At 38.1% G+C, this 25352-nt stretch overlaps 1 protein-coding gene across 1 annotated transcript; it reads right to left on the reverse strand.

Annotated features, from left to right (window-relative positions):
• Nucleotides 1-695: 695 nt before the first annotated feature.
• Nucleotides 696-21380, reverse strand: LOC116248090 (CBS domain-containing protein CBSCBSPB5-like). The gene is made up of 15 exons (XM_031620689.2): nucleotides 21019-21380; nucleotides 20797-20915; nucleotides 19440-19608; nucleotides 19229-19361; nucleotides 18824-18994; nucleotides 18361-18439; nucleotides 18150-18263; nucleotides 17976-18042; nucleotides 10898-11003; nucleotides 10755-10813; nucleotides 2906-3006; nucleotides 2684-2817; nucleotides 2482-2567; nucleotides 2222-2311; nucleotides 696-1206 (listed from the first exon to the last, which is right to left on the reverse strand). The coding sequence occupies exons 2-15, from the start codon at nucleotides 20913-20915 to the stop codon at nucleotides 1012-1014; spliced, it is 1623 nt and encodes a 540-aa protein (XP_031476549.1). The 5' UTR covers nucleotides 21019-21380; the 3' UTR covers nucleotides 696-1011.
• Between the last annotated feature and the right edge of the window lie 3972 nt (nucleotides 21381-25352).

Here is a 25352-nt window from a genome sequence, read left to right on the forward strand (position 1 = left end):
GCTCGAACAAAGCCACTTTATTTCTATTCAGCATAATTTTTCTCAACAAAAAAAGGTAACTAGCTTTTTGAAAGCTTAGCTTGGTAATAAAATCATAATAGGACATTGTGTTTAGCAGAAAGCTTAGTCTCTGGTTAATGTGAACATTATGGACTTTAGATAGACCTTTTTGTATCAGTCATCAATTACCGACGTATGGCTGACTTAACATTACATGTCAATACCCACGTAATCACCGTTTACCTTTCCCTATTCCACCACCAGCATCATCATCTACTTTCCTTCCACAATCATCCTTAGTTACCAGCATGACCACTACCACGTCGTTGCCATCATTAAAACAACGCGAAAATGAAGTTGAGATTCACTGCTGAGTCACATTATCACCACTACCGTTATTTGCTTTTCTTTGCTTAATCATATAGGCTTACATAACATACTCCAGATCATCATGTATTGCTCAACATTCTGCAGCGCATGCATTACAGAAACATGTTTACAATCAAGTGATGTAACCTGCACCATCAGAGTTGCAAGATCTACAATCTGCAAACTGGACTATCTGACGCACCATTTCAGGAAAAAGAAGCCAAGTTTAAACAGTAAAATGGCAATGAAGAGGCATCTGGCCTAAGCGCGATAAGAAAAATGAACCACCAAGGACCAGAATCATTACATTCATGAGCACATGGTCGTGCTCATATTAAACGAGTTTATTACCATCTATTTTGTTTCACATAATGTGCACTTTTGTTCGTATAAATTGAGAGGCAATGCATCATTTTACAATAAATAAATCATTTCATATTACAGAGCAGGATGTAATTCTACAGCATCTAGTTCCATCAGGTAGGAACTACTCAGCTGCAAATAATTTCTAGATTCTACGCAAAAAGGGAAGTCCTTCATAATCATATAGCTGCTTCGTCTGCAGGCTGCTAGGAACTGGGGGCCACTGCTTCCAAAGTTGTGCTTGGCTTCTTGGCAAAACACTTTCAATGGGATCTTTTATTAGGAGTTAGCTCTCCTCAAATATGCCATCACACCAAGCCCAGCAATGAGGGCAGCACCTGCAGCAACTGTGCTATATGCTGTGGCCCAAGCATCCTTTCTTGCAAGTTCTAGGTTTCCTGAACCTCCTGATTTCAACTGTGTTGTCTCGCTATTGCCACCTGAACCAGAGTAATCCAGGTACAGTCTCAAACCCTGCCATATTGCCAATTAAAAGTGAAATCAGAATTAATATACAAAATACCACCAATAGCACTTCGCAATACATAGTCAAAATCCCATGAAATTTTCATGTCTATTTGGATTTTTCATCTCGCTTTTCTAACAGCTTGACAGTTGACATTCATTCGCACCAGGGATGTGCGACGACACGTTTCTGCCTTATTTGGCTGGAGTTCTCCCCTTTTCCCTTGATAAAACAAACCACAGAAATAAAAAAAAGCTAATCGGTTGGCATCCCCTGACATCATGTGTTTCTACATGGCCACTGGACAGCCTCCAACATGCTATAAGTAGTAACTTATCATTAGAAAATTCTTTCTATTCGGGAAAGCATTAATACTTGTAGTCCAGGTGCACAAAAGATCAATGAAAATCCAGCAATATAAGATTGCTACCCATAATTTAGAGAAACATGCACAAGACATCATACTGCCTTCCCTGAATATTCATTAGTCATTACAGATCGAAAACGCTAATGAAAATCATTCATGGCAAGGTCAAGTCCAGAACTTTTTCTTTCAAAATATGGTTTTCTTGGAAAAATCTTTAGAAGATCATCATGAATTCTAAAACTTCAAAAATACATAATAGAGAGCCTATGAAATTGCAGGTTCCTTAATATTTTCTTGACAATCATAAAGAAACAATTTTTCCAAATTATCACAATATTGACATGATATAATTTTTTTTTGGGGATCCAAAAATATCATGATATTTTACAAATCTATTGGCTGGCTTCAAAATGCTGATAACATAGAAATTTGACAAACTGAGGAAGGTGTCTGTAACCATAATGGGAAATATATTTGTCATGCTGCATGAGTGGAGACCTATCAATAGCATCAGGAGCCTCACAAGCAGGGGCATTGATATCACTTAACTTGGTTTGTCTACTTTATTCATGGACAGAAATAACTAAACATGACCAGAAAGAAACAAAAAAATTCAAAATCAAGTTAAACTACACATGCTCCAAATAATTGCTTACTTTCAATCCAGCAACCCTAGCATGTTCTACAGCTGCTGCAAGGTCACTATCTGTTGCAAGTACCACTTTGTCATGCTCTTCATCTTCATACTGCAGTGAAGGGTATAACAACATAAAAAAATATAAAAATGCTAATTAAGCCAAAAACAATTCTTGAAAACAAAACAAAATAGACAAGTTAAGAACATGAAACAACAAAAATACTTTTAAGCTCAAATTGATTGATAAAAGAAAAAACAATTATAAGATTGAGGGGTGACCATAATCTGTGGAAGATGGTTCCGATCAATGTCATCTCCTACTCTCTGAATTATGCAAGCTATCAGCTCTGTCATACTCCCTGTGTCTGGTTGGGTAAGACAAAATCCAAAAAACATTTTGTTATCTTTCTGGGGGACATTCTGGCCAGCAAAAAGAATGATACCATCCAGTTTTGCATTTTCTAGAAGTCACCCAGCATACCACAATTAAATCTGTGCATGCGGCCCCTTTTGTCTTCCAATTTAAACCCAAAGGTATTTCCAAGCTCTGACATATAACCAAGCCTCCCTGTTTCAGTTCCTTCAGATGTCTGCCTTGCAGTTGCGGATCCTTCACTGAAATGCAAGCACAAAGTCATACCCTACTCTCCCAGATTGACACTCTAATGGCACATATATGTAAGGTAAGACTGAGGGCCATTACCTTCTTGTATCTTCATCATCTCCCATGGACATTGCTGAATCCCAGAACTTTTGCATCATTGTGCTTGTTGTTTCACTCCCGACCACCCCAGTTGTTCCAATCTAAATGAAATAAGAAAATCACGTCATTATCATTTAAATACTGGAAGAGTAAAGACCTTCTGAGAAAAAAGGAAGCTCACAACCATCATAATGTTGCTAAAGAGGGCATACAAAGAAGATATCTTAAGCATGCTAAACGATCTAAAGACTATTCTGTTTTCAGAATTTACCATGTTTCCCCATCTTCATCTAAGCAGAACCATAAAAAAATTTCAGAAATGCAGGAAGAGAATATAATTGCAGGAGACTGTCTTATTCAAATACTATACACTAACATCCCAAGAAAATGATGTTGTCATAAAATTATTACATTTCGTAAACTTCAGAAATTCTAGCCAATCAACAGTTCCTCCAGGACTCACATTTTTTGCAGTCACTTTTTCCTTCAACAGACAGGGTCCTATCCATAGTAAAGAAATGTACAATCCTTGAAGGATGCACATTTGAGGATTAAAACACTGACAGAATAAATGGATCGATGATGCAACATATTTACAGTTTCATACGCTCCTAAGCTTGTTACGTTAAACCTTCACAGAAATTTTACCAAAATACCAGCTAACAAAGTACAAAATTTGTTAAAATTTGGATCCAATCAACCAGCAAGTATTAACAACTTCTTGTTCTACAATCGCTATTGTAGATGTCACAGGTAACTTGACATAAAAAAGACACTAGGCATGACGAACACATGCCCAAGCAGATTACAATTTATTTCTAGAAAGAAAGGTAGAAGGCAGAGTGTTACACAAAGAACATGAGCATGCTGACCTAAGGACAAAGATATAGTTCATATATTTACCAAAATATTGTTTACCAAAGATGCAAAATAGAAGCAAACAATGCATAACAACAAATTGCTTATAGAAGCTGCAAAAGTATAATATAGTAAAAAATAATGCTAAAGATGCTAATTTCTTTCAAATTATTCACTTCCTATGCACTATGGAAAGGAAACAACCAACTACGACTTGTCTTCACATTTAACAATTGAAGAACACATCATAAACCGTCATTCAATAAAGTACTAACCAATAGACCATTTATTTATCATCTCTGTGGATCAACCTGCTTACATGCTCACTGTAAATCAGGCCCAAAGAGATAAATACTTCAAGAGAACCAGCCTTGAAGCTTCCACCAATAAGTCAAACTCACAAGACCTCACACAAGAGGTGAAGAAGAAAATATATTAATCACAAAAGGAGATACAATAATAGGCTAAAAAGCCATATCTAAACAATAGAAGAGCTGCCCTATTTATAGAGGAGAGGGCCAAAGAGAAGGAGGAGGCAGTCCCAACGGCTAGAAATCTAGCTGTTGGGACTAGTCTCCCTCTAGGTAAAACAGAAAAAGGAGATGGATAAAAGGGGAAAAACAGAAAATAACCTAAAAGAAAAGATACATAAAGAAAGTGAAAATTACATAAGTGTCCTAAGTACCCAAAAGATATAAAATATATATATACATATAAAGCATATATTAGATGACTAATATATGTGATATATATAAATATATATATGTATACATTTGGGATACATACATTCTAACACTCACCACAGGGCCTGCATGTATCTATCATGCACATATCAACCAAGACCTGCTTTAGAGGCCAAAAACTCATGTAAATTTCACTTTCCTTGTTGACAAACGGAGCTAAAGTATGGATGAGATCTCCCTGACAAGAAGTGATTAGAAATCATTTGGTTTTCAACCAATGCCCGAATGCAACTTCTCAGTAGCTCTTCATAAGAAGGGCTGTCATTGAACATACTAGAGGCTTGAGGAACAAGAACACATACATACATAAGCCACACACACACACACACACACACACATATATATATATATACATATAGATAGATATAAGGATTCAAATCTGATGGATGATGGACGACGGATGTTGCAGATAGTTAAAACCTATGTCACACGGATACGTGGGATTAGCCCACGTATCCATATCGATACGCCGATACGACGATCCGGATATGGATACTTTTGGATCGGGTTTGGGTCAGACCCGAACCAAACCTTAAAAAAATGATCCGTTAAATGAAATTAGGTCGACCACTCGACCTTCTTCCTTTTTCACCCGACGTTCTTCTTCTTCACCCAACGGCAGACCTTCACCCGACGAGCGATGGTGGCGGCAGTGACGACTTCCGGCAACCCACGGCGACGTCCGGTCGTCGCTAGCAACAGCCGGCGATGGACAGGTAAGTGGATTTTTTTTTTCGTTTCGAGTTTAATGTGTTCTTCTTCTTCATTTGGGGGTTTTTAAGGGTTTTCAGATTGCTTCAACTCATTCACTTACCTGTCCAATGAAGCGTGATGCGTGATGCGTGATTATGTTGGATTGCTTCAACACATTTTCTGCGACTCTTTCTTACCAACATAAATGGATTATGAGCTGCGCTACTAATCGGGAGTTCAACAACATATTTGGTCTTCAGAAATGCAAGTTTAGAACCATTTTAAATGTTGGGTTTTCAGACCTTTCACTGCGTTGAGATCAGATCTTATGACAAACTGAAGATAGTTAACTGCATTAGAATCTTATGGGTTATACAACTCATTCCAAGTACATTTAGATAGTAAGATCCAGCTAACGAGCCCGTGTGCCGTGATAAGGTATCAGAGCATAAAAATATATATTCAAGATCTCTGTGAACTAGAGATTTTCAACAGCAAGAGACTAGAGAGTTAAGTTGCTCATCATCGACTGGCCTGGCGACTGCAGTACTACTGCGTTCGCAAGGGAGAAAAATCATTTTCAAAAAGGATTCATTGCGCTAGTTTAATTTCTATTATTCTATACTATATGATGCGACGAAATATAGACTTGTACAGTGTATTATTTCAGCTATGTTGATTGTTTGTTTGTTGAACTATTGTGTTTTATTCCTTCAAAACCATGTTCATTATATGTTTTAATGTAGTATGGTGGACAAAGGAAAGGGAGTCTCTTCTCAACCTACAAGTTCAAGTTGTGGATCTGGATCAGCTGCATCTATTGCACAAGAAGAACGACTACCATTATGGTCATACGTGAAAATAATAGAGAAAACTCCAAAAGGTGGTGGAAATTCAGTTTTTCGATGTTCTTTTTGTGGGAATGAGTTCACTGGATCATATACAAGAGTTAAAGCGCATCTGCTAAAAATCCCTAAACAAGGAATTCAAGTATGTAAAAAAATCAGTAAGGAGAGTTTGGGTTAGTTGAAGATAGAACAGGAAGCTTTTGAGATGAAAAAGGGCATGACATCTTTCGGTTATATTGACATTGCTTCAATTTCAAATGATGCTGTGAAGGATGGTCTGAAAAAAGAAAAGCTATTGATGTTACTCTGAATCAGAAATCAATTGAGGAGTCATTTACATTACAAGGGCGGCGAGAATTAGATCTAAAAGTGGCGACATTTTTTTATGCTAATTGCATACCATTTAATGTAGCAAGAAGTCCATTTTGGAGAGATTTAGTTACATCTATTGCAAATTCTAACTTGTCTGGGTATGTTCTCCCTAGTTCTGAAAGGCTTCGCACTGTACTATTAAAACAACAAAAGACTAGAGTGAACAAATTGTTAGAGTATCTAAAGGTTAACTTGGGAGCGACATGGAGTTTCTATTGTTTCTGATGGCTGGACAGATTTGCAAAGGTGTCCTCTTATTAATTTCATTGCAACTTCAGCAAATGGACCAATTTTCTTGAAAGCAATAGATGCATCTGGTGAATACAAAAGTGTTGAATATTTGAAAGGATTGTTTATGGAAATGATTGAAGAAGTGGGAAAAGAGAAGGTTGTTCAAATAACAACAGACAATGCACTTGTATGTAGAGCAGCTGGAATTACGATAGAACATGAGTACCCTCATATCTTTTGGACTCCTTGTGCAGTCCACAGCTTAAATTTGGCTCGAAAGAGTATATGCAATCCACCAAGTAAAGAGCAAGATCCTCAAGCTTATGAATTATGTTCATGGATGACTTGGAAAAAGAAGTGAGAAACATCAGAAATTTCATAGTAAATCATCAACGTGCACTTTCCATTTATAACAACCATTCTGATCTAAAATTGTTAAGAGTTGCAGAGACACGTTTTGCATCCTTAATTGTTATGGTCAAAAGGATAAAAAGGGTTAAAAGTGCATTGATCAGTATGGTGACTGATGATGATTGGAATTTTTATCGTGCTGATGATGATGACAAAGCTCAAGAAATCAAAAGACTGATTCTTGAAGACACGTGGTGGGATAAAATCTTTTATTTTCTTGCATTCACAGAGCCTATTTGCGAGATGTTGAGAGTTCTTGATTGTGATAATTCAATGTTGCACTGTGTTTATGAGATGTGGGATACTATGATTGAAAAAATCCAAGATGTCATTTTTAAGAATGAGAAAAAAAATATTGCACTTGAAGATTCAACATTTTTTTATCATGTGCATAAAATATTGATTGCACGATGGGATAAAAGTAGCAATCCTCTTCAATGCATGACACATACATTAAATCCTAAATATTATGGAAAAAAGTGGCTGGAAGAGGGTATTGGAAGAACCCCACCACATATGGATGCAAAATTATCAAAAAACAGATTGGCATGTATTAATAGGATTTTTATTGATGTACATCAAAATTGCCGAGCTAATGACGAGTTTGAAAGGTTTGCATCCGGAATTGGAGAAGATGTGTGTGTAACTGCAGATAAAGATGATTATCCATCTATATCTTGGTGGATTAAACATGAATTTACTTATCCTACTCTTCAATACCTTGCTTTCAGATTACTAGTTCAACCTGCTACATCTTCATGCTGTGAGAGAAATTGGAGTACATATTCACAAATCCATACTATCAAATGAAATAATCTCACAAGCAAACGTGCAGAAGATTTGGTTTATGTGCATTCTAACCTTCGACTTCTATCACGAGGCAAAAAAGAATACAGGTAAATAAGTATATGATTTATTGATTTAGATGTTTTCCTTCTGAGTTCATATTAGCTAATATCATAATAATTACAATTATTTTTTTTTGTCTCGTAGGGACGGAGAAACTAAATCTTGGGACGTGAATGTTGAGGACTTTAACTTAGAAGACGACGATGAACTTGAAGTTGTTAATTCAAGATTCGAAGAACCTTCTATTCCATCAACATGTGAAATTGTGGATGAAGATGAGTCTGAGGACGATGTGGGCATTGACAATGAGTAAAATGATGATAATCAACAATGTTTTGTGGTGAACAATGTTAATGTTTTGTGATAAACAATGTTTGTTTGTTTGTTTTTCTCAATTTATAAATTTTTTGAGAATATTATATTTGTTGTATCTGTGTATCCAGAAATTGTGAAACTTGCCATATACGCACCCGTATCCCCGTATCCGCACCCGTATCACACCCGCACCCGTGTGACATAGGTTAAAACTTAAAACTAAAAATTTTTCACTAGAACACTATAAATTTTTGTTGTGCCGTAAACCACCATAATGGTCCAATGGCAACTGTTTTTCAATGAGATTTTTAATTTTCAGCCATCCAGCATATTTGAAATCTTATATTATATATATATATATATATATATATATATATATATATATATGCTACAATATCATTCTCGGGTTTTTATCGGAGAGGTTTTTTCTACGTATTTATCGGCAAAGTTGTTTTTTTGGGGGAAAATCTCAGAGTGTTTTAAAAAGATAAAAAAACAAAATGTTTGGTAAAAATACAACAAACGAAAAACTAATAAGTATTGTATTGCATTTAGGAGGTTATGTTAAATACATAAAACAAGAGGAAATAAACAATTAAACAAAAGTTGAAAAAAATTAAAACGGAAAATGAAATAAAAAATAAATGAAAAATCATGAAAAATCACGATAGCATAATTTTTAACGATTTTTTCAATATATCGCCATATTTTCCCGTTTTCATTATTTTTTCGTTAATATCACGATATTTTTGGATATATATATATATGTATATATATATATTAATTTTTTCAGAATGTATAAAATACAAGAACAAAAGGAAAAGTGAAATTTGATATCTAGACCAGGTTCTGCTTTCTATCGCAGATTGTCTTAAAATCCTTGTAGAATGATGAATGTAATTCGAATATCAGATTTTCATGAACTTTCTTTCGTTTACGTTACACATCCATTCACCCGGTTGGATTTGTTAAAAACAACCTAAAATGTGCAAGATGGCTGGCCAACTGCTTGGAATCAGATATCACATATAGTGGATGGCAGAATTATTCTCTCTCTCTCTCACTCACTCTCTCTCTCTCTTCAAGTGATTGGTGCTCTGGCTCATGCATGAGATCCTTTGGTACTGTTCTCATCATCTGCCTTTTTTAGAAGTTCCAGCTATTCTGCTGCTGTCGCTTTGCATTTTGGAGCACCTAGGTTTTTGTTGTGCTTTTGATCGCTTCATTTGTTAAGGACTATGTTGTTTTCCTGGCGTAGTACCTGGGGCCCTCTCTCTACTTTGAGATTGCAGATTGGTTTGCTGTTGATGTTTCTGTATGTTTTAACTTTTATCTACTTTTGGGTTGTTTTATTTGATGTTTTGATCTCTGAGGTTACGTTTTGGGCTTGTTGGTCTTAGATTTCTTCCGATCATTTTGATCGGAACATTGTATTTCCTTCCAACTTCTTATTGGTAGTGTGTTCTGATTTGTGATGTTGAGATTATCTCTCTCTATCTCTCTCTCTCTCTCTGTATATATACATAGATACATACATATATATAAATATACATACATATAGGAATCAAAATCAGCCAGCTACCTCTGTGGCCAGATGGTGTTTCTTTTTTATTTAGTGTCACAAAAGGTGCATTTGCGATGGTCAGTTACTTCGCCATAGTTTTTAGCTACGGAATGGACCTTTTGTGATGGCTTCAGTGACACAAAATAAAAAGAACAACCATCGGGACATAAACATAGCCGGTTGACTTCTGAAGTCAGATATTCTTAGCACATAGACCAGTATGATATGCAAGATTGAAAAGAAAAAATTTCACTTGACATTGTTTCTAACAACTTCAAGTATAACATCTAGAAGTTGATATTTGAATTACAATCTTTTCATAGACAATCAGTTGCCACATCAAATTATCCTGTCAGTATCTGCCCATGGTTTAGAATGAAAGGCTTGCGTTCACTTTTTTTTCTCTAACAATTTATATTTTGCCTTCAACATAAATTCACTGGTCAAATCACCTTCCTTATTATTATTTGTCACTGTTCTGTTTAAAGTTTTCATCAATTTCATGAACTTCGAACAGCCAGCGTAGTTATTCATGTTTGCATATTGGGAATCATAGATGACAGCATGTTATCATATGGTGAACTAAACAAGTAATTGTTCTTCAATCTAGATTATGCTGAAACTACAGAAGAGAATATACATGGCAGTTAACTAATTATGGACCTGCTACACATGGGAAGCTGGGAGAAACAAGTCCGATCCTAATACTGTCTGTTCATGATATCAAGGATCCAGAAACAATGCAAGACAAACATAAATTTAATATATAAAGAACATCGAGGATTTGAGTGCAATTTCAAGTGACATTAAATGGTAAAGCACTAAATACAAAACGGAGAAAATCTGAATGGACCAAGTGATGGAAAATATGCAGTAAATATTGGACGTGCAAGCATAAACCAATAGCTTTTAGAAGAGCAACATCCTAAAAGAAAGTGAAAAGCTTGACAGATGAATCAACTTACTGTCGATATAGCTGCATGAGTAATTTGGATTACATCAATGACAGCGACTACAAGCCCATCTGTCACAAAGAAAGCAACCAAAATGTGGGGAGATGATTCTGAGATAATGCATGTCATAAGATGAAAAAGTTTAGTCAAGTTACCTCTGTCTACCACTGGAAGATGTAAAAATTTCCCATCATGCATGACATGTAGAGCATCAACAATTGGTGTGTCAACTGTGGCACATTCGGGATTTGGGGTCATGACCTATCATCAGTTTTCCAAACATTGAAGATTAGAAAGCAGAAAAGGAAAGTGAAAGACACAAGACGATACACAGAGAAACAAGTTGCTGTAATGCACTGAAGTAGTTGATGGCCTAAAACGTTGTGACTATCGAAACTAATCTAAGAAGTAAGAAGTTATCTATGTTCTATACTACAGCTTGGTCAAACTGAACTATGGCAGCCTAAGAATGGAAAGGGTAATTACATCATAAACTATATGTCTCAAACCAGTACAAAAATTCAATGTTTTCTACTATCAATATTGTTGAAACGTGTTAGATGGTTCTCGGGACCGGGTCTGGATCCATACCTGATCCATCTTGTAGCCCTTGTTAGGCCTTACTTAAGGATTGTAACCCTAATCTTGAGAGAGTTAATGAAATCTTAAGAGAGAGGGAGTCTGGTTGCTAGTGGGCACCAGTTCCTCCTCATCTGTGGTTTTTTCCCTCTTGTTGAGGGTTTTTCCACATTACATCGTGTTCATCGTATTCTTTTTCCCTATATTTTGTGTTTCTACATGGTATCAGAGCCGACGAGTTTGGGAAATTTTTTGGGGTTGTGAAGTTCCAACCCTAATCTCTCTATCATTCACTACTGCTCCCGCTGCTGCCGCCGCCACCACCGCCGCCGCCGCCCGGCTGCATCGCTTGAGACCCTCTGCGTCGCCCGTGTCTGCCCTGCCCTCTACTCCGCCGCCGCCTGATCTCTTGCCTTATGCTGTTGTTTCTACCCCACGGCGTCGCCTCCCACGTTCTGCCCGAGATCGCTACTTCCGCTGCTGCTGTTTGCAGTCGCTGGACTGCCTTGGTGACACTCGCAGAAGCTCCCTGCCGCTGACCGCTGTCCCGCTGCCTTCATCTGCCATCGGTACTTCTTCCTGCTGCCGGTGTCCTGTACTGTCGCCGGTGCCCTTGCTGCCGCTGCCGTCGGTACTTCATCTGTCGTCGGTACTTCTTTCCCCTTGCTGTCACCCAGGCTCCCTGTTTGGTGCTCCTTCTGTTGTTGTCCTTGTTCTCTTTGCAGGGTTGGTCTGTTGTCATGGCAACGTCTTCCTCGTCGACCGTCAACACTGATCAAACTGAAATCGGGGCTTATAGAACTGAGAATGTTCTCGTTCAGGTCACTACTATTCGCCTTACCAAGGAGAACTACCACCCGTGGTCGGCCGCTATGACTATGGGGATTGCTGGCCGCGATCGGATTGCCTATATCAATGGAAGGAAACCTGAACCGGCAGAGACAAGTGGTGTGTGGGACACTTGGTTTCTTGAGGATAATCAAGTAAAAACTTGGATTGTCAACTCTGTTTCCGTTGATATCCAACCCCTTATTCTTCGGAAGAAGACTGCTAGAGACATGTGGGTGATTTTGGAGAAAATGTATGGCCAGAAGAAAAAGGCTATCCGGACTTACCAACTAATGAAGACTGTCTATGAGCTTCGGCAAGGGAACTTATCTATAGCAGATTACTATGGGGCTTTGAAAGTCAAGTGGGAGGATCTTGACTATTATTCTGATGTTACTTGGCACTGTCCCCAAGATCAGGCACTTTATGTAGCTAAAGAGTGGGAAAATAGGGTGTTCCTCTTTTTAGCTGGTTTGAATGATGAGTTTGAAGGTGTTAGAAGCCAGATTCTGAATTCAGGAGAAGTGTCGAGTATTGAAGATGTGTATTCTCGTGTTGAAGCTGAAGAACAGAGAAGGCTGGTTACAACTGGGGGAAAGAGGGATCTCATGTCATATAATGAGAGATCTGCTCTTGTTAGTCGTGGTCCTGGAGGCACTACTAGATCTCTTCGTAGATGTACTCATTGCAAGAAGACTGGTCATACTGTTGATTTCTGCTGGGATCTTCATCCAGAGAAAAAGGGTAACAAAGGGAGGTCTTCTAATGGGAAGCCGACTGTGTCTGAGGAAACAAAATCTAGTGGAGGAAAGGTCTCCATTTCTGCTGAACAGCTTCGTGAACTGAGGGCTTATTTGGGTCGGATCGATGTCAATCAGGTCGAGGCATCAGATGAGACAAAGGCTAATCAAGCTCTTGCCATTGTAGGGGATAAAGGTAACTCTTGTGTGGGGGAATGGATTGTAGACAATGGTGCTACTCACCACATGACGGGTAACCCTAAATTGTTTCATGAGTATAAGTTGTCTTCTGGAAAGGAACGAGTATCTCTCGTAGATGGTTCTTCTACCTCTGTGGCAGGAGAAGAGAGTCTGTCCTTGTTGGACAAGTTTCATGTGTGAGGAGTCCCTCAACTTCTCTTAAATCTCTTGTCAGTTAGTAAACTTACTAAAGAGTTGAATTGTGAACTCATTTTTTCTGCAAATCGTTGTGTTTTGCAGGACTTGGCGACAGGGAAGAGGATTGGGATTGGTTTGGCGTCTGATGGCTTATATCGTCTTCCCATACGCGTGGCCACGGCTCTTATGACAGCGATCAACAAGACAGAAAAGCGAAGAGAAGATTGTCTTCAGTCCTTCTTGTATTGGCATGAATGCCTTGGGCATTTACCTTTTGGCATTTTGAAACAGTTGTTTCCCGATTTGTGTTCCACTCTCAACTTGTCTTTGATTTCTTGTGATGTATGTCAGTTTGCCAAACATGTGAGGGCTTCGTATCCTATTTCTACTAGTTGTGTTAATGAAGTTTTTTCCTTGGTTCACTCGGATGTGTGGGGGCCTTCGGGAATTCATACCCGTCAAGGTTTTCAATATTTTATAACTTTTATTGATGACTTATCTGTGTACTTGTTAAAAGATCGCAGTGAGGTACCTCATATCATAAAGACCTTCATTTTACTTGTGCAAACTCAATATGGTGGACCTGTTAAAACCTTTCGATCGGATAATGACCGTGAGTATATGTGTCAGTCAGTTGAGAATTTCCTTCGAAAAAAGGGGATTGTTTATGAGACGTCTTGTAGTTATACTCCCCCACAAAACGAGGTGGCTGAGAGGAAGAATAGCCAACTCCTTAATGTCACCAGAGCCCTTTTGTTTCAGAGGAATCTTCCCAAACACTATTGGGGTGATGCAGTTCTTACTAGTGCGTATCTCATCAACCGCATGCCCAATCGTGTGTTGAATGGTCGGACTCCCCATTCTTTACTTTTGGGAAGTCGTCAACCTTTTCTCTTCCCCCCTCGTGTTTTTGGCTGTGTGTGTTTTATTCATGATCACAGTCCCAATGTTAAGAAACTTGATCCCCGGTCTATCAAGGGTGTATTTGTTGGGTATTCTCCTACTCAGAAAGGGTATAGGTGTCTTGATCCTACCACTGGTCGAGTTTACGTTACGAGGGATGTTACCTTCTTGGAACATGCCTCTTACTTTTGTGAGAATCCTCTTCAGGGGGAGAAGTCTGTGGTTAGGGAAGAGTATTCTCAGAGTCAGGAGATTCAATTTACAGATTTTTTGGATTACAAGAAAAAAGAACCTCCCACAGTTGTTGATGTGGCTGAGAAGGAGGAAGGGTGTGACACCAGAACTGAGAAGGAAGGTCATCGTTTGTTTGGACAGGTCTACTCTAAACAAGGTGCTTGGACAGAGGAGGTAACTTATGGTGTGAGGTCTACTTTCAATCCCAATGTCATTCCTTCCCTGGATGAACCAAGTCCTACCTTGAAGACTCAAAATGGGGTTGAAAAAGAAAATGAAGAACTTCTCATTGCTCTGAGAAAGGGTGTCAGGTCATGTACTCAACACCCGATTGGTAATTTTGTATCTTATTCTAGACTTAGCAAGGATTACAAGTGTTTTGTATCTTCTCTTTCTTTGGCTGTGATTCCCAGGACCGTTGTTGAAGCTCAAAGTGATTCCAAGTGGGCTGATGCTATGAAAGAAGAAATGGAAGCCTTGAGAAGAAACATGACATGGGAAGTTGTGAAGATTCTAGAGGCGGCTCACTTGGTTGGATCCAAGTGGGTGTATACCATTAAGTATAAACCAGATGGAAGTGTTGAAAGATACAAAGCTCGTCTTGTGGCCAAGGGGTTTAGTCAAAAATATAGGATTGATTACTTAGAGACTTTTGCTCCAATTGCGAAAATGAAGACAGTTAGAGTTATTATGTCCCTAGCTGTGATGAAGGAGTGGAGGATGTACCAACTCGATGTTAAGAATGTTTTCCTTAATGGTGATCTCGAAGAAGAAGTGTATATGTGTATGCCCTCAGGATATGAAGAACCAGAGAAATGTTGTAAGCTGAAAAAGGCCTTATATGGCCTCAAGCAGTCGCCCAGAGCATGGTTCGAACGACTCAGACGAGTGATGCAACATCATGGGTACAATCAAGGGAATGGAAGCCACACTCTATTTGTGAAGAAAAAAAAGGGCAGGGTCACTCTTTTATTTGTTTATGTGGATGACATGATTGTCACAGGAGATGATGAGGAGGAGTTCATCAAGTTAAAAGTGTTACTGGCTGTTGAATTTGATCTCAAGGATCTTGGCAAACTGAGGTATTTTCTTGGTATTGAGATTGCTAGATCTAGTACTGGCCTTGTGCTAAACCAAAGGAAATACACATTAGATCTGTTGGAGGAGACTGGTAAACTGAGGTGTAGACCCGCTTCTACCCCACTTGATACTGGACACAAGTTAGAGATGGAGAGTTGCTTTGTGAAGAAGCTAAGGGAAGATATCGTCTGGTTGGAAAGTTGATTTATCTTTACCCTTACGAGACCAGATATCACTTTTGCGGTGAATGTACTGAGTCAATTCATGCATGCACCTACTGATGCACACCTGAAGGCTGTGGACAGAATATTGTGCTATTTGAAGAGAAATTCTGGCAAAGGACTCTTGTATGTGAAACAAGAGACTGTAGAGATCGATGGGTATTCCGATGCAGACTAGGCAGGTTGTGCTGATACTAGACGGTCTACCACAAGGTATTGTGTCTACTTGGGAGGAAATTTTGTTGTCTGGAGGAGCAAGAGACAGGATCTGTGTTCTCGATCTAGTGCTGAGGCAGAGTATAGAGCTATTGCTATGGGAGTGTCAGAGTTACTATGGTTAAAAATATTGTTGACTGATATCGGGATAGAGATTGAAGGACCTATGAAGATGTACTGTGACAACAAGTCTGCAATCAACTTAGCCAACAACCCTGTACTACACGACAGACCAAAGCATGTTGAGATTGATCGTCACTTCTTTCGTGAAAGGATTGATGCTAAAGAGTTAGTCTTACCTTACATGAAGTCTGAAGACCAAACTGCTGATGTTCTGACGAAAGCTCTATCTTTGACTTCGTTCGAGAGAAATGTATCCAAGTTGGGCATGTTTGATATGCATGCCCAACTTGAGGGAGAGTGTTGAAACGTGTTAGATGGTTCTCGGGACCGGATCTGGATCCATACCCAATCCATCTTGTAGCCCTCGTTGGGCCTTACTTTAGGATTGTAACCCTAATCTTGAGAGAGTTAATGAAATCTTAAGAGAGAGAGAGTCTGGTTGCTAGTGGGCACCAGTTTCTCCTCATCCGTGGTTTTTTCCCTCTTGTTGAGGGTTTTTCCATGGTACAGCGTGTTCATCGTATTCTTTTTCCCTATATTTCGTGTTTCTACAAATATAAATGGTAATAGCTTCATAACTTGTGACGTGAAATACAAACCTACATATTCGTTATATCCCTATCACCATTACAAATAGTGATAACAGCCAAACCTTAATTTTCACAAAGAATACAAAAACGAGAATATAAAATGATAGAAAACCACTGAAGACGTTTTCCACTATCCCCTTCATTTGACCTTACTCATTTTATAACATAATGAGCCACAATTCTACCTAGACCAGTACTACCACTCGGTATTTGAACAGAAGAGTTGGGCACTTCAGCATACCCCTGATCCTTTTCTCCACCCTATGTTATCTGAGAAATGCCAATAACAACTCTAACTTCGATGTTCTAATTTTGCAACCTTTGATCACCATTCATATGATGAACATATTGATATTGCACAACTACATAAAAGTGCTATCCTATCTACCTGGATTTTTTACTCTGCACTCTAAACATGTCAAACTATAGCTACCAAGAAGCTAGATGAAGACCTCTTCAGCACCCATTCCCTTTCGAAGATGTCTTCTGAAGATATCTGCAAATTATTTCTCCATGTGCTTGTATATTGCTGGAATCCACAGATCTACAAGCCTCATATATTTTGTGTGATTTTCTTATTTCTTCATTAGCTTATTTTTTAAAGAGCAAAGTTGATGGACTACGACCTTCTGAGTTGCTGAATTTAAGAATTGCATAGGATCCTTCAAAATAATCACCAAAGACATCTACTATGTTACCAGCATACAATGTTTAACTTTGTATTTCACAACTTAATGCTTGTAGCACAGCAATGGAGATATTGCCTGCCTGGCTGTCTGATATGCTGGTTAAAAGATTTACTTGCCATGGAAGCTAGAATACCCAAGATATGACCTTATCTAAAGACAATTGATTGGGACATCAAAAAAAGCCACTTAAGTTCAGTCATATTTGGGAATCAAGTGTCTACTTGAATCATTTTACAGCTCTTAGACTCATCCAGTATCAAACTGAGGATAAGGAGCACAGAGCAAAAAAACATAGAGCCAAAGGGGTTGGAGTAGTGCATCTGCAGTGGCTGCGATGCAGATAATTATGGTTTGATTCTTAGATGTCACTCTCTGCACTGAAGGCATAGAACTGACCCAAACAACTTTACTTTTATCCTCTCAATGGGGTTCAGTTCCAGATTTCCTTTAAAGTTCAAACTTGTTCGGAGAAAAAAAATATCTAATGGAAAGTTTAGTACCATGATAAACTTTTGTCGCATAAAACATGAAATAACTGATAACCTCTGGTCAAAGTTTAAACCCCCATATATTTTCCTGCTGCATGTAAAGCAAAACAGAATTTGAAAAAAAAAAGAAAAAAGAACAACTGAATCTGGACAAGACATCATACCTTCTCAACAGGAGTTGATTGTGGAGGAAGATTCTGCGTGATCACTCTCATCAAAATATCCTTCGAGCTGTTTGAGCAAATTAAATTACAGGAAATGGATCGTAAAAGAGCTTTATGCTTAGAAAGAAAAACAGAATAATGACCCAAAGACAGTAAATTGGTAAAAGTGTGTACGTTAGTATCCCCTGTGGCTTGTTCCCAACTGTAACAATTGCTGAGCTCGCATGGAGTTCAAGCATCTTCTTAGTTGCAGTTAACACTGAGTCCGTTGGAGACACTGTAGCTACTCTGGAAACACGAAGCCAATTGATCAGTTCAAGAGCTCAAGCCAAAGGCCATACTTTAAAACTGCATTGAAAAAGAAGCCCAATGGAATATTACCTACTTTGTTTTCTCACTGATAATTGTTGATAGAGAAGGTCTGAACATCCGCTCTCTTAGCGTCTCCAAGAAAGTGTTAGGACCTGCACATTAAGAATGTGTTTGAATGCCAGGATATTAAATCCACAGATCTAGTGTGGCGAATTCACACCAAGATCCATGGTTCATCAAATTGAGGATCTGAGATGGACAACTGGACATGAGATCCACATCCGCTCTTTTACATTGAAAAGGCTGATCTGAGACCGAAAGAGAGCAGGGTCTCGTCTCAAGTAAGATCACACTCAGGTAACCAAACACCTGCTAACAGATAAGCTTGGTCTTACATAGATCACTAAGGGGTGCAACAGCATATAGAATTCTTGACTTCAGTCAGCTCAATAATGACAAATCAAATTTGTGTTATCATACAGCCTAAAATATCAAATAGGAAAAGTAAATACACTCAATGGTATATCTTCAAATACCAGAAATAGTCGTTCCCCATTGTTTTTCTACTCCTTCTACAGCCGCTGCAATGGCTTTCCCTTTCTCCACTGCCCTTTCCATCCGTGCAATAGCATCATATAGGCACTTTGCAATGTCGAGCAATGCAATCACCTCACCATTTTCAACAACAGGCAAGTGCCGGAATTTTCCTGAAGCAGACATAAAGAACAGATAAGTACAATATTTTTCATTATTAGCTTAGTCTTGGTCAGAAGAGAGGATTAATAAGCAGAACCAGTGATGGCACTTGGTCCGGTACACTAAACAAATCTTGCCACTTACCAATAATACACAGTTCTGATCACTTGCAGCAAGACCAAGCGATTTGAACAATATTTCCAAATTACAGCATATAACTAAATGTGGTTTAGTCCATTACTCACCTTGTACCATTTTCTGTAATGCTTCAACAGACAGTGTATCTGAAAGAACAAATACAGGGTTTCTCGTCATGACTTTTGCAACTGTAGTTTCCTCAAGGTTAAGCCCTGCCGCAACCACCCTTATGGCTATATCCTACAAAGGCAAAAGTGGTGTTTTAAAATGTCAAGGCAGAAAATTAAACAAAGAAATTAGAGTTTAACTATTATCAACCTTATCTGTCAATATCCCACAGAGCAAGGCGTTTGAATCAGTCACTAATATAGCATCAACTCTACGAGCAGCCATGCGGCGGCATGCTTCATAAACAGTTGTGCTATCAGGAACAGTAAGAGCCTTAGACATTCGAAGCCGCTTCACTGTCCTTTCCCCAGCAGGTACTCTGATGAACATTTTTTTAAAAGAGAGAAGTTACCACATGAACAAAAGTTTTGAGACAAGTAAACATGGAAAACCCATTAAATATACATACAAGCACATGCCTGCACAAAACCACACACATGTAGAAAATCCGTTCCTTAAGGCCCCTTTGCCTTAGGTCCTATGTAGTCCTTTGGGAAATGCAGAACATGTCCTTGTTCAGTCTAAACCATTAGATCTTCTTTAATTTTTCATTCAATAAGCACCTTCACTGCACGGGATTTATTTACAATGACTTGAATTTTTTCTGGAAATTTCAATATAATATGAGCCATTGGATTATAACCTCTTCCAAGAATATCTATTGCCATAAAAAAACTGCCCAATTTAATAGAGATGTGTTCTACTTGTGCTAGGGCTAAAAATGGGGGCCCAAGAAAAATGGATCGTAATACTAAGGCCTAGGGAAAAAATAAAAGACCGAAATATCTACAGGTTGATTGCATGCACTCATTCAGTACCATAAATGTTAGGAGCCAATGTATAAGTCAAAAAAAATTGCTAAAGATGCCAATAATATCAATCAAGAATAACTGCTAAACATCTTTAGAACTTTCAGCAAAGCCTCCACAGCATGCCAAATAAACCCTCTCCAACAAAGCACAAGATATAACGCGTGAAAAGAATTCCAAGAATTACCTTGATGCCGTCCCAGAAGTTTAGCAAACCCAGGTAAATTATTGGGATAGTTCACATGGTATAAACCCAAAAGAAACAAGAAAGTGCAACCCTCAACCGTTTGGATTGAACGAAGAAGAACACTAAGAAAAAAAAAAAAAAAAGGTACCTGTTCCATCCACCGTACTCATTACTGCAAGAAAGGAGTTAGCTGAAGAATCTGATTCGTGACCACGATTAAAATTAGATGGATAACGAGACTTTGGCATAATCTAGCAAACATCAACTTCCACTTCCCTAAACTCCACTGACCACCTCAATTTTTTCTGAGACAGTCTCCACAATTTGAACAGCTTTAGATGAAGGTCATATAAGCATACATCTTTTCCTTAGAAAAAGGCCTATAAGCCCTTACACGTTTACAAGAAGCGGACAACCGGCATAGCCACATACCCGAAAACCAAGCAGCAGAGAGAGAAAGAGACAGAGAGAGAGAGAGAAAGAGACAGAGAGAGAGAGAGAGAGAGTATACGCCGAACGAGAAGACACGGAAGATCTCCTCCCATGGTCGTTCCCTCCGTTCTCGGTGGACTTCTTCTTGGTGACGCTCTTTCTCAGAGGTCCAACGTGACCAGCACCACCACTTTCCATCTTCCTCACCCCACAAGCGCCCTCTTCAGAATGAGAGCTGGGAGGAAAAAGAAAAATACAGACAAATAAAAGGATTCTAATGGAATCTCAAACCACTGAATACCGGGATTCCACTGGCACAGGACCTCCTTCCTGACTCTTCCAGCCCTCGCCAAGTTCCCGGCTCCTCCTTCAAATCGAAACGCCCGGGAAACACGATATCCCTCGGAACCAGAGCCCTCCCCACCTTTTAGAGAGAGAGAGAGGCTTTATTCCAACACAGCGCAAAAATGACGATGAATTCAACTTATCGTCAGTTCCATATATTTATTAATAATTTGTCCATATTTCTTAAGTTTTCCTATCTGACAGAAAACATTGTTTAATAACAAAATTTTGCTGCCATTTGAATCTGACTGAACTCCTGTCAAGGAGAATGGAAGAAGCAGGACTCCTACGTCTCTATCTCTCGCAGAAATTTCCATTCTTTTGACCAAGCTTCCATGATGGTTGGGCGTTCTAAGAATTTAGAAGAAACTGGAACAATCCAACGACCAACAATGAGAAGTGGGGCATTGTACCGTGGCTATGGTACAATATTCCTTGCAAGGTTTGGGGATTGACCTATTCCCCTACTAAACACATTTAGTCTAAGCACAAGGATTATGATTCATCACTCGAAAAGAGCCTAAATACCCTTCTTTCTCCCTTTCTTTCTTTGGTTATGGACTGTGAGTGAGCCTTATTGCTAGAGTGCTGGTAAGAGTGTATCTCTCAACGTAGGTATTACAATCTACTATTTAAAATCATAAATTCATAAATTACTAAAGTTAAATATATTAGATGATATTTCAAAAATTCATTCTCCTATTAACACTATGAGAGATTTTTAAGGGCTTATAAAAAAAATTATTAAATAGTTGGTTGTCCTCATTTATAACATTTTTAAGTTAGAACCAAAATTGTGAAGAAGAGGGTTGAGATTCATTGAACCAGAAACCCGGGCCTAAGAATGGGTGAATTGTTGTCTATAGATCTAACTTCAATCCGTTTTCACTTACCGATGTTAATTAGAGGAAAGAAAAAAAAAGAATATTAACTCGCATTTCTCATCCAAAAGCCAAAGATGGTCCTCATAAGTTCTACCTCACTATAGATATACAAGGGCGATCTTCATGCAAAAGCTCCTCAACTTTGTTATACCTTTCTTTCCGTGGGGCCCATAAGTTAAAAAAGAATGGCATCAGCTTATTGTGTTTCTGTTAAAAAACAATTATTGTGTTGCACGCTGTGCCATTTTTAAAAGGGCTTCCGTCTCTGATTCCACTAAAGAAATGTGTGAACACAATGGCAGGTTGGTTGAGAATCACAAGCAAATACTTGCAAAAAAGAAAAAAAAAAAAAATTGACGGTCTTAACTGCACCAAGCATTTTCTGAATACCTCCAACTCCAAGTGGAGCTTTCGAAGACAGCCACCAACGTTTTAGTTTAATTCACATAAACCATCTTTATTCAAGGCCGACTGCCGTGTTACGGGTATGAAATGAATGGTCCCCCTTTTATGATTGAGTGTTATGGAAGAGCTGTCATTTTACGCCCTCCCAATAAGATGTGAATGTGAATTGTGAATTCGGATACGGCTTTTTTTTTCATTTGTATTTGAACATGAATATGTGAATATAAAAAAAAAAGATATGATTAAAAGTATATCTGATTCAAATCTGATTCATTGACATCCTTAAAATCAGACAGAGCCAAAATTTTACATAAAAAAACAAAATCGAGCTAAAAATGACTCCAGTTAGAAATTTATCCTTCTTTCTTTTAATAGGAAACTGAAGTTCTCAGCTTATTTTAGATCTTATTGAGAGATACAAATCAAGTATCAAATTTGTGGATGTTTTAAAGTTTATCGTATTGGTGTAGCTGGTTAGACTAACGACTGGTTAAGGCTAGCCCTTGGTTTGATTTCCATGGATGTTGGTGTCCCGGGCACGCTGAAGTAGCCCAAGAAGCCGGTGCAAGGGAAGGGGGCAAAGCATTGACCTCTCAATAACTCAAACACAAAGGAGTAGTTAAATAAATTGTATAATATCAGCCTTGTAGATGAGTTAGTGCAGAACAGTGATGAAGCAAAAGATGATCTTTAATGAAGGTGGAAGCAGAGAATCTAAAACAGAACTTTGTTACGTTTGAATTCAATATTATGCACATATAAACAGCCGTAAAACCTCAAGAAGGGTAACATACTTTGGACACAAACATTAAATTGAGGCGTTGAGCATTATGTCACCATGGCCATAATGTAGTCCTACCCAGACAAGTTGGGCGCTGAACGTGCAAGTTGTAAATGACCACAATGCCCTTATGTTGAATAAAAGACACTACGGCCTAAATATTCTCCACGCACAAGACTGTGTGAAGAGTCGAACATACGGTTGGTTGTTCGACCCGAACACCCACCACCCAACCGTCGGTTCAAAACCAGGACGGTGCCGAGTTCCCCAGCAGCAAAAATAGATGTAAATATGAAAATGGTTGAAAGATTTGGCGCATATGCCAAATTAAATTGAAATGCTTGGTGGGTATGTGAAAAGTTGGATGTTCTTATCTCATTTTATGTTGGAGCACTTGACAAGTAGGACGCGTTGTTTCTTCAACAAAACTGGGGCCGCACATTTTGTTTGTATCTTTTTTTTTTTTCTTTTTTGAATTATATATATATAAAAGATGAGAGGTCAGCTTGGGTCCAAACCAACACAAAAGCAAAAGCGAAAGCGAAAGCGCTCCTTGGCCCCACCGATTTGGCTTGGGAGCGGCCTGTCCCTTCTCTTTCCCCATTCCAGGTTTATTTGCGTTAAGACACTGTTCTCAGAACTATATGTAGCTTTGTCTTATAAGTCTCCAGTTGTGGCTTTGAACCATGCCAATTTAGTCAAATTATAGTTATACCCTTATCATGTCACATCTTATATATAAACCATTAATTAAGTTCATCATAAGGTTTACAATTAGTCCACATAGTCTCTATATTAACATAAATTATTTGTCATGCGAGCATAGACTCGATTCTTACTTGATTACTAATATATTTATTCGTCATGTTTGAACCGTTTGCATCTGATTAAAGGTCACACGATCTTCTAAGAGCGTACATGAATTTGGTATTGAGATTTGATGTTCTTTTGATCTAACTTCTTATTTTTCAATTCTTTTTCACGAAATTGACGATAGCTACGCACTACATAATTAATGTGTTAAGCAGTTCAAAATGCCCATTTTTTTATCTTATTTCTTCGTACTTAGGAAAAAATTTGACACGTGTTCTTATAATCATATTATGGTTAAACGGTAAACCTAGGATAATGTAGAGAGGCTAAATAATGCCTATCCATGTCCTTGGTGGCTTTCATTTTAGTGAAATTTGTATTTAAGAGCCAAAAGTTTTTTTCCTTATTGTTCTAATTGTTCCAGGATATTCACATTCTAATATTCGAATATGAATAAAAAAATTCATAACCAAATCTAAATCTAAAATCTAACTTTACTATCCGAATTTGATTTGAATCAGATTTTACCATTCATATCTAAAATCTGAATTCGAAATTTAAACCAAATCTAACCCATTTTCACAATGTAAGAGCATGAATATAAGAAATCTATTTAAAACTAAATCTAATCCAATCTGAAATTGAATCCAGTCAGATGTTATTTATTAAATCTGAATCCGATCCAATCTTTTAATCAAATCTTTTAATCAGACATTAATTTATATATATATGTATTCGACTTTTTCGAGACGACCAGATCCAAATCGGATATGTTGGTGTTCCTAAAAAAGATAAGTAACATAATTAGACTCACTCTTTCCACCGACTAATGGGCCAAAATGAAAAAAGAAAAAGCTCCCTTTTTGGTACATGAAAAAGTTCCCTTCACTATAAGTCAAAGTTGAACCCATGACACTCGCGGAAGCATTAGTTGATTTGAGTGGGATTATCTTTTCCGCCAATACGATCACAACAAGTGCATAAAACGTGAGTTCGAAATTACTAGCGGAGATAACAAATCTAGGCCAAATTCATCCACAAAACAATTGAAGATGTAAAGAAGTTGATCTTGGTCGGATCTAAGCATTATCGAACCTGATTATTCAGATTTTATCTGATCAAATTTCAATTTGAATTTTTAAAATGAAATAAGGATTGAACTACCATTGGGTTCCATGTAACTAGCTGCACATTTGATATAGGTGGGCTAGATTTAAAAACTGAAAAGAAATATCATGTTTTTTTATGGTATATTTTGTTACATATTATGATATAATAAAACGATTCAAAATCAGATATGTATAATATAAAAAGTTAGACTGCAATTATCCTTTTTGACTCAACAATTTTCATCTGTAACTTAACTTTGCGAACTCCACTAGGATTGGATTAATGCAGGGAACAGTG

The sequence above is a fragment of the Nymphaea colorata genome, chromosome 2, assembly GCF_008831285.2.
Source record: "Nymphaea colorata isolate Beijing-Zhang1983 chromosome 2, ASM883128v2, whole genome shotgun sequence".
Classification (NCBI taxonomy): Eukaryota; Viridiplantae; Streptophyta; class Magnoliopsida; order Nymphaeales; family Nymphaeaceae; genus Nymphaea; species Nymphaea colorata.

What these genes read in the sequence shown, in the direction of transcription:
- LOC116248090 (XM_031620689.2), bottom strand. Translation starts at nt 20,915, where the DNA reads ATGGAAAGTGGTGGTGCTGGTCACGTTGGACCTCTGAGAAAGAGCGTC. An exon ending in GATGATGAAGATACAAGAAG is followed by an intron (nt 2,818 to 2,905) that starts GTAATGGCCCTC and finishes CTTGCATTTCAG; the next exon opens with TGAAGGATCCGCAACTGCAA. An exon ending in CATGCACAGATTTAATTGTG is followed by an intron (nt 2,568 to 2,683) that starts GTATGCTGGGTG and finishes TTACCCAACCAG; the next exon opens with ACACAGGGAGTATGACAGAG.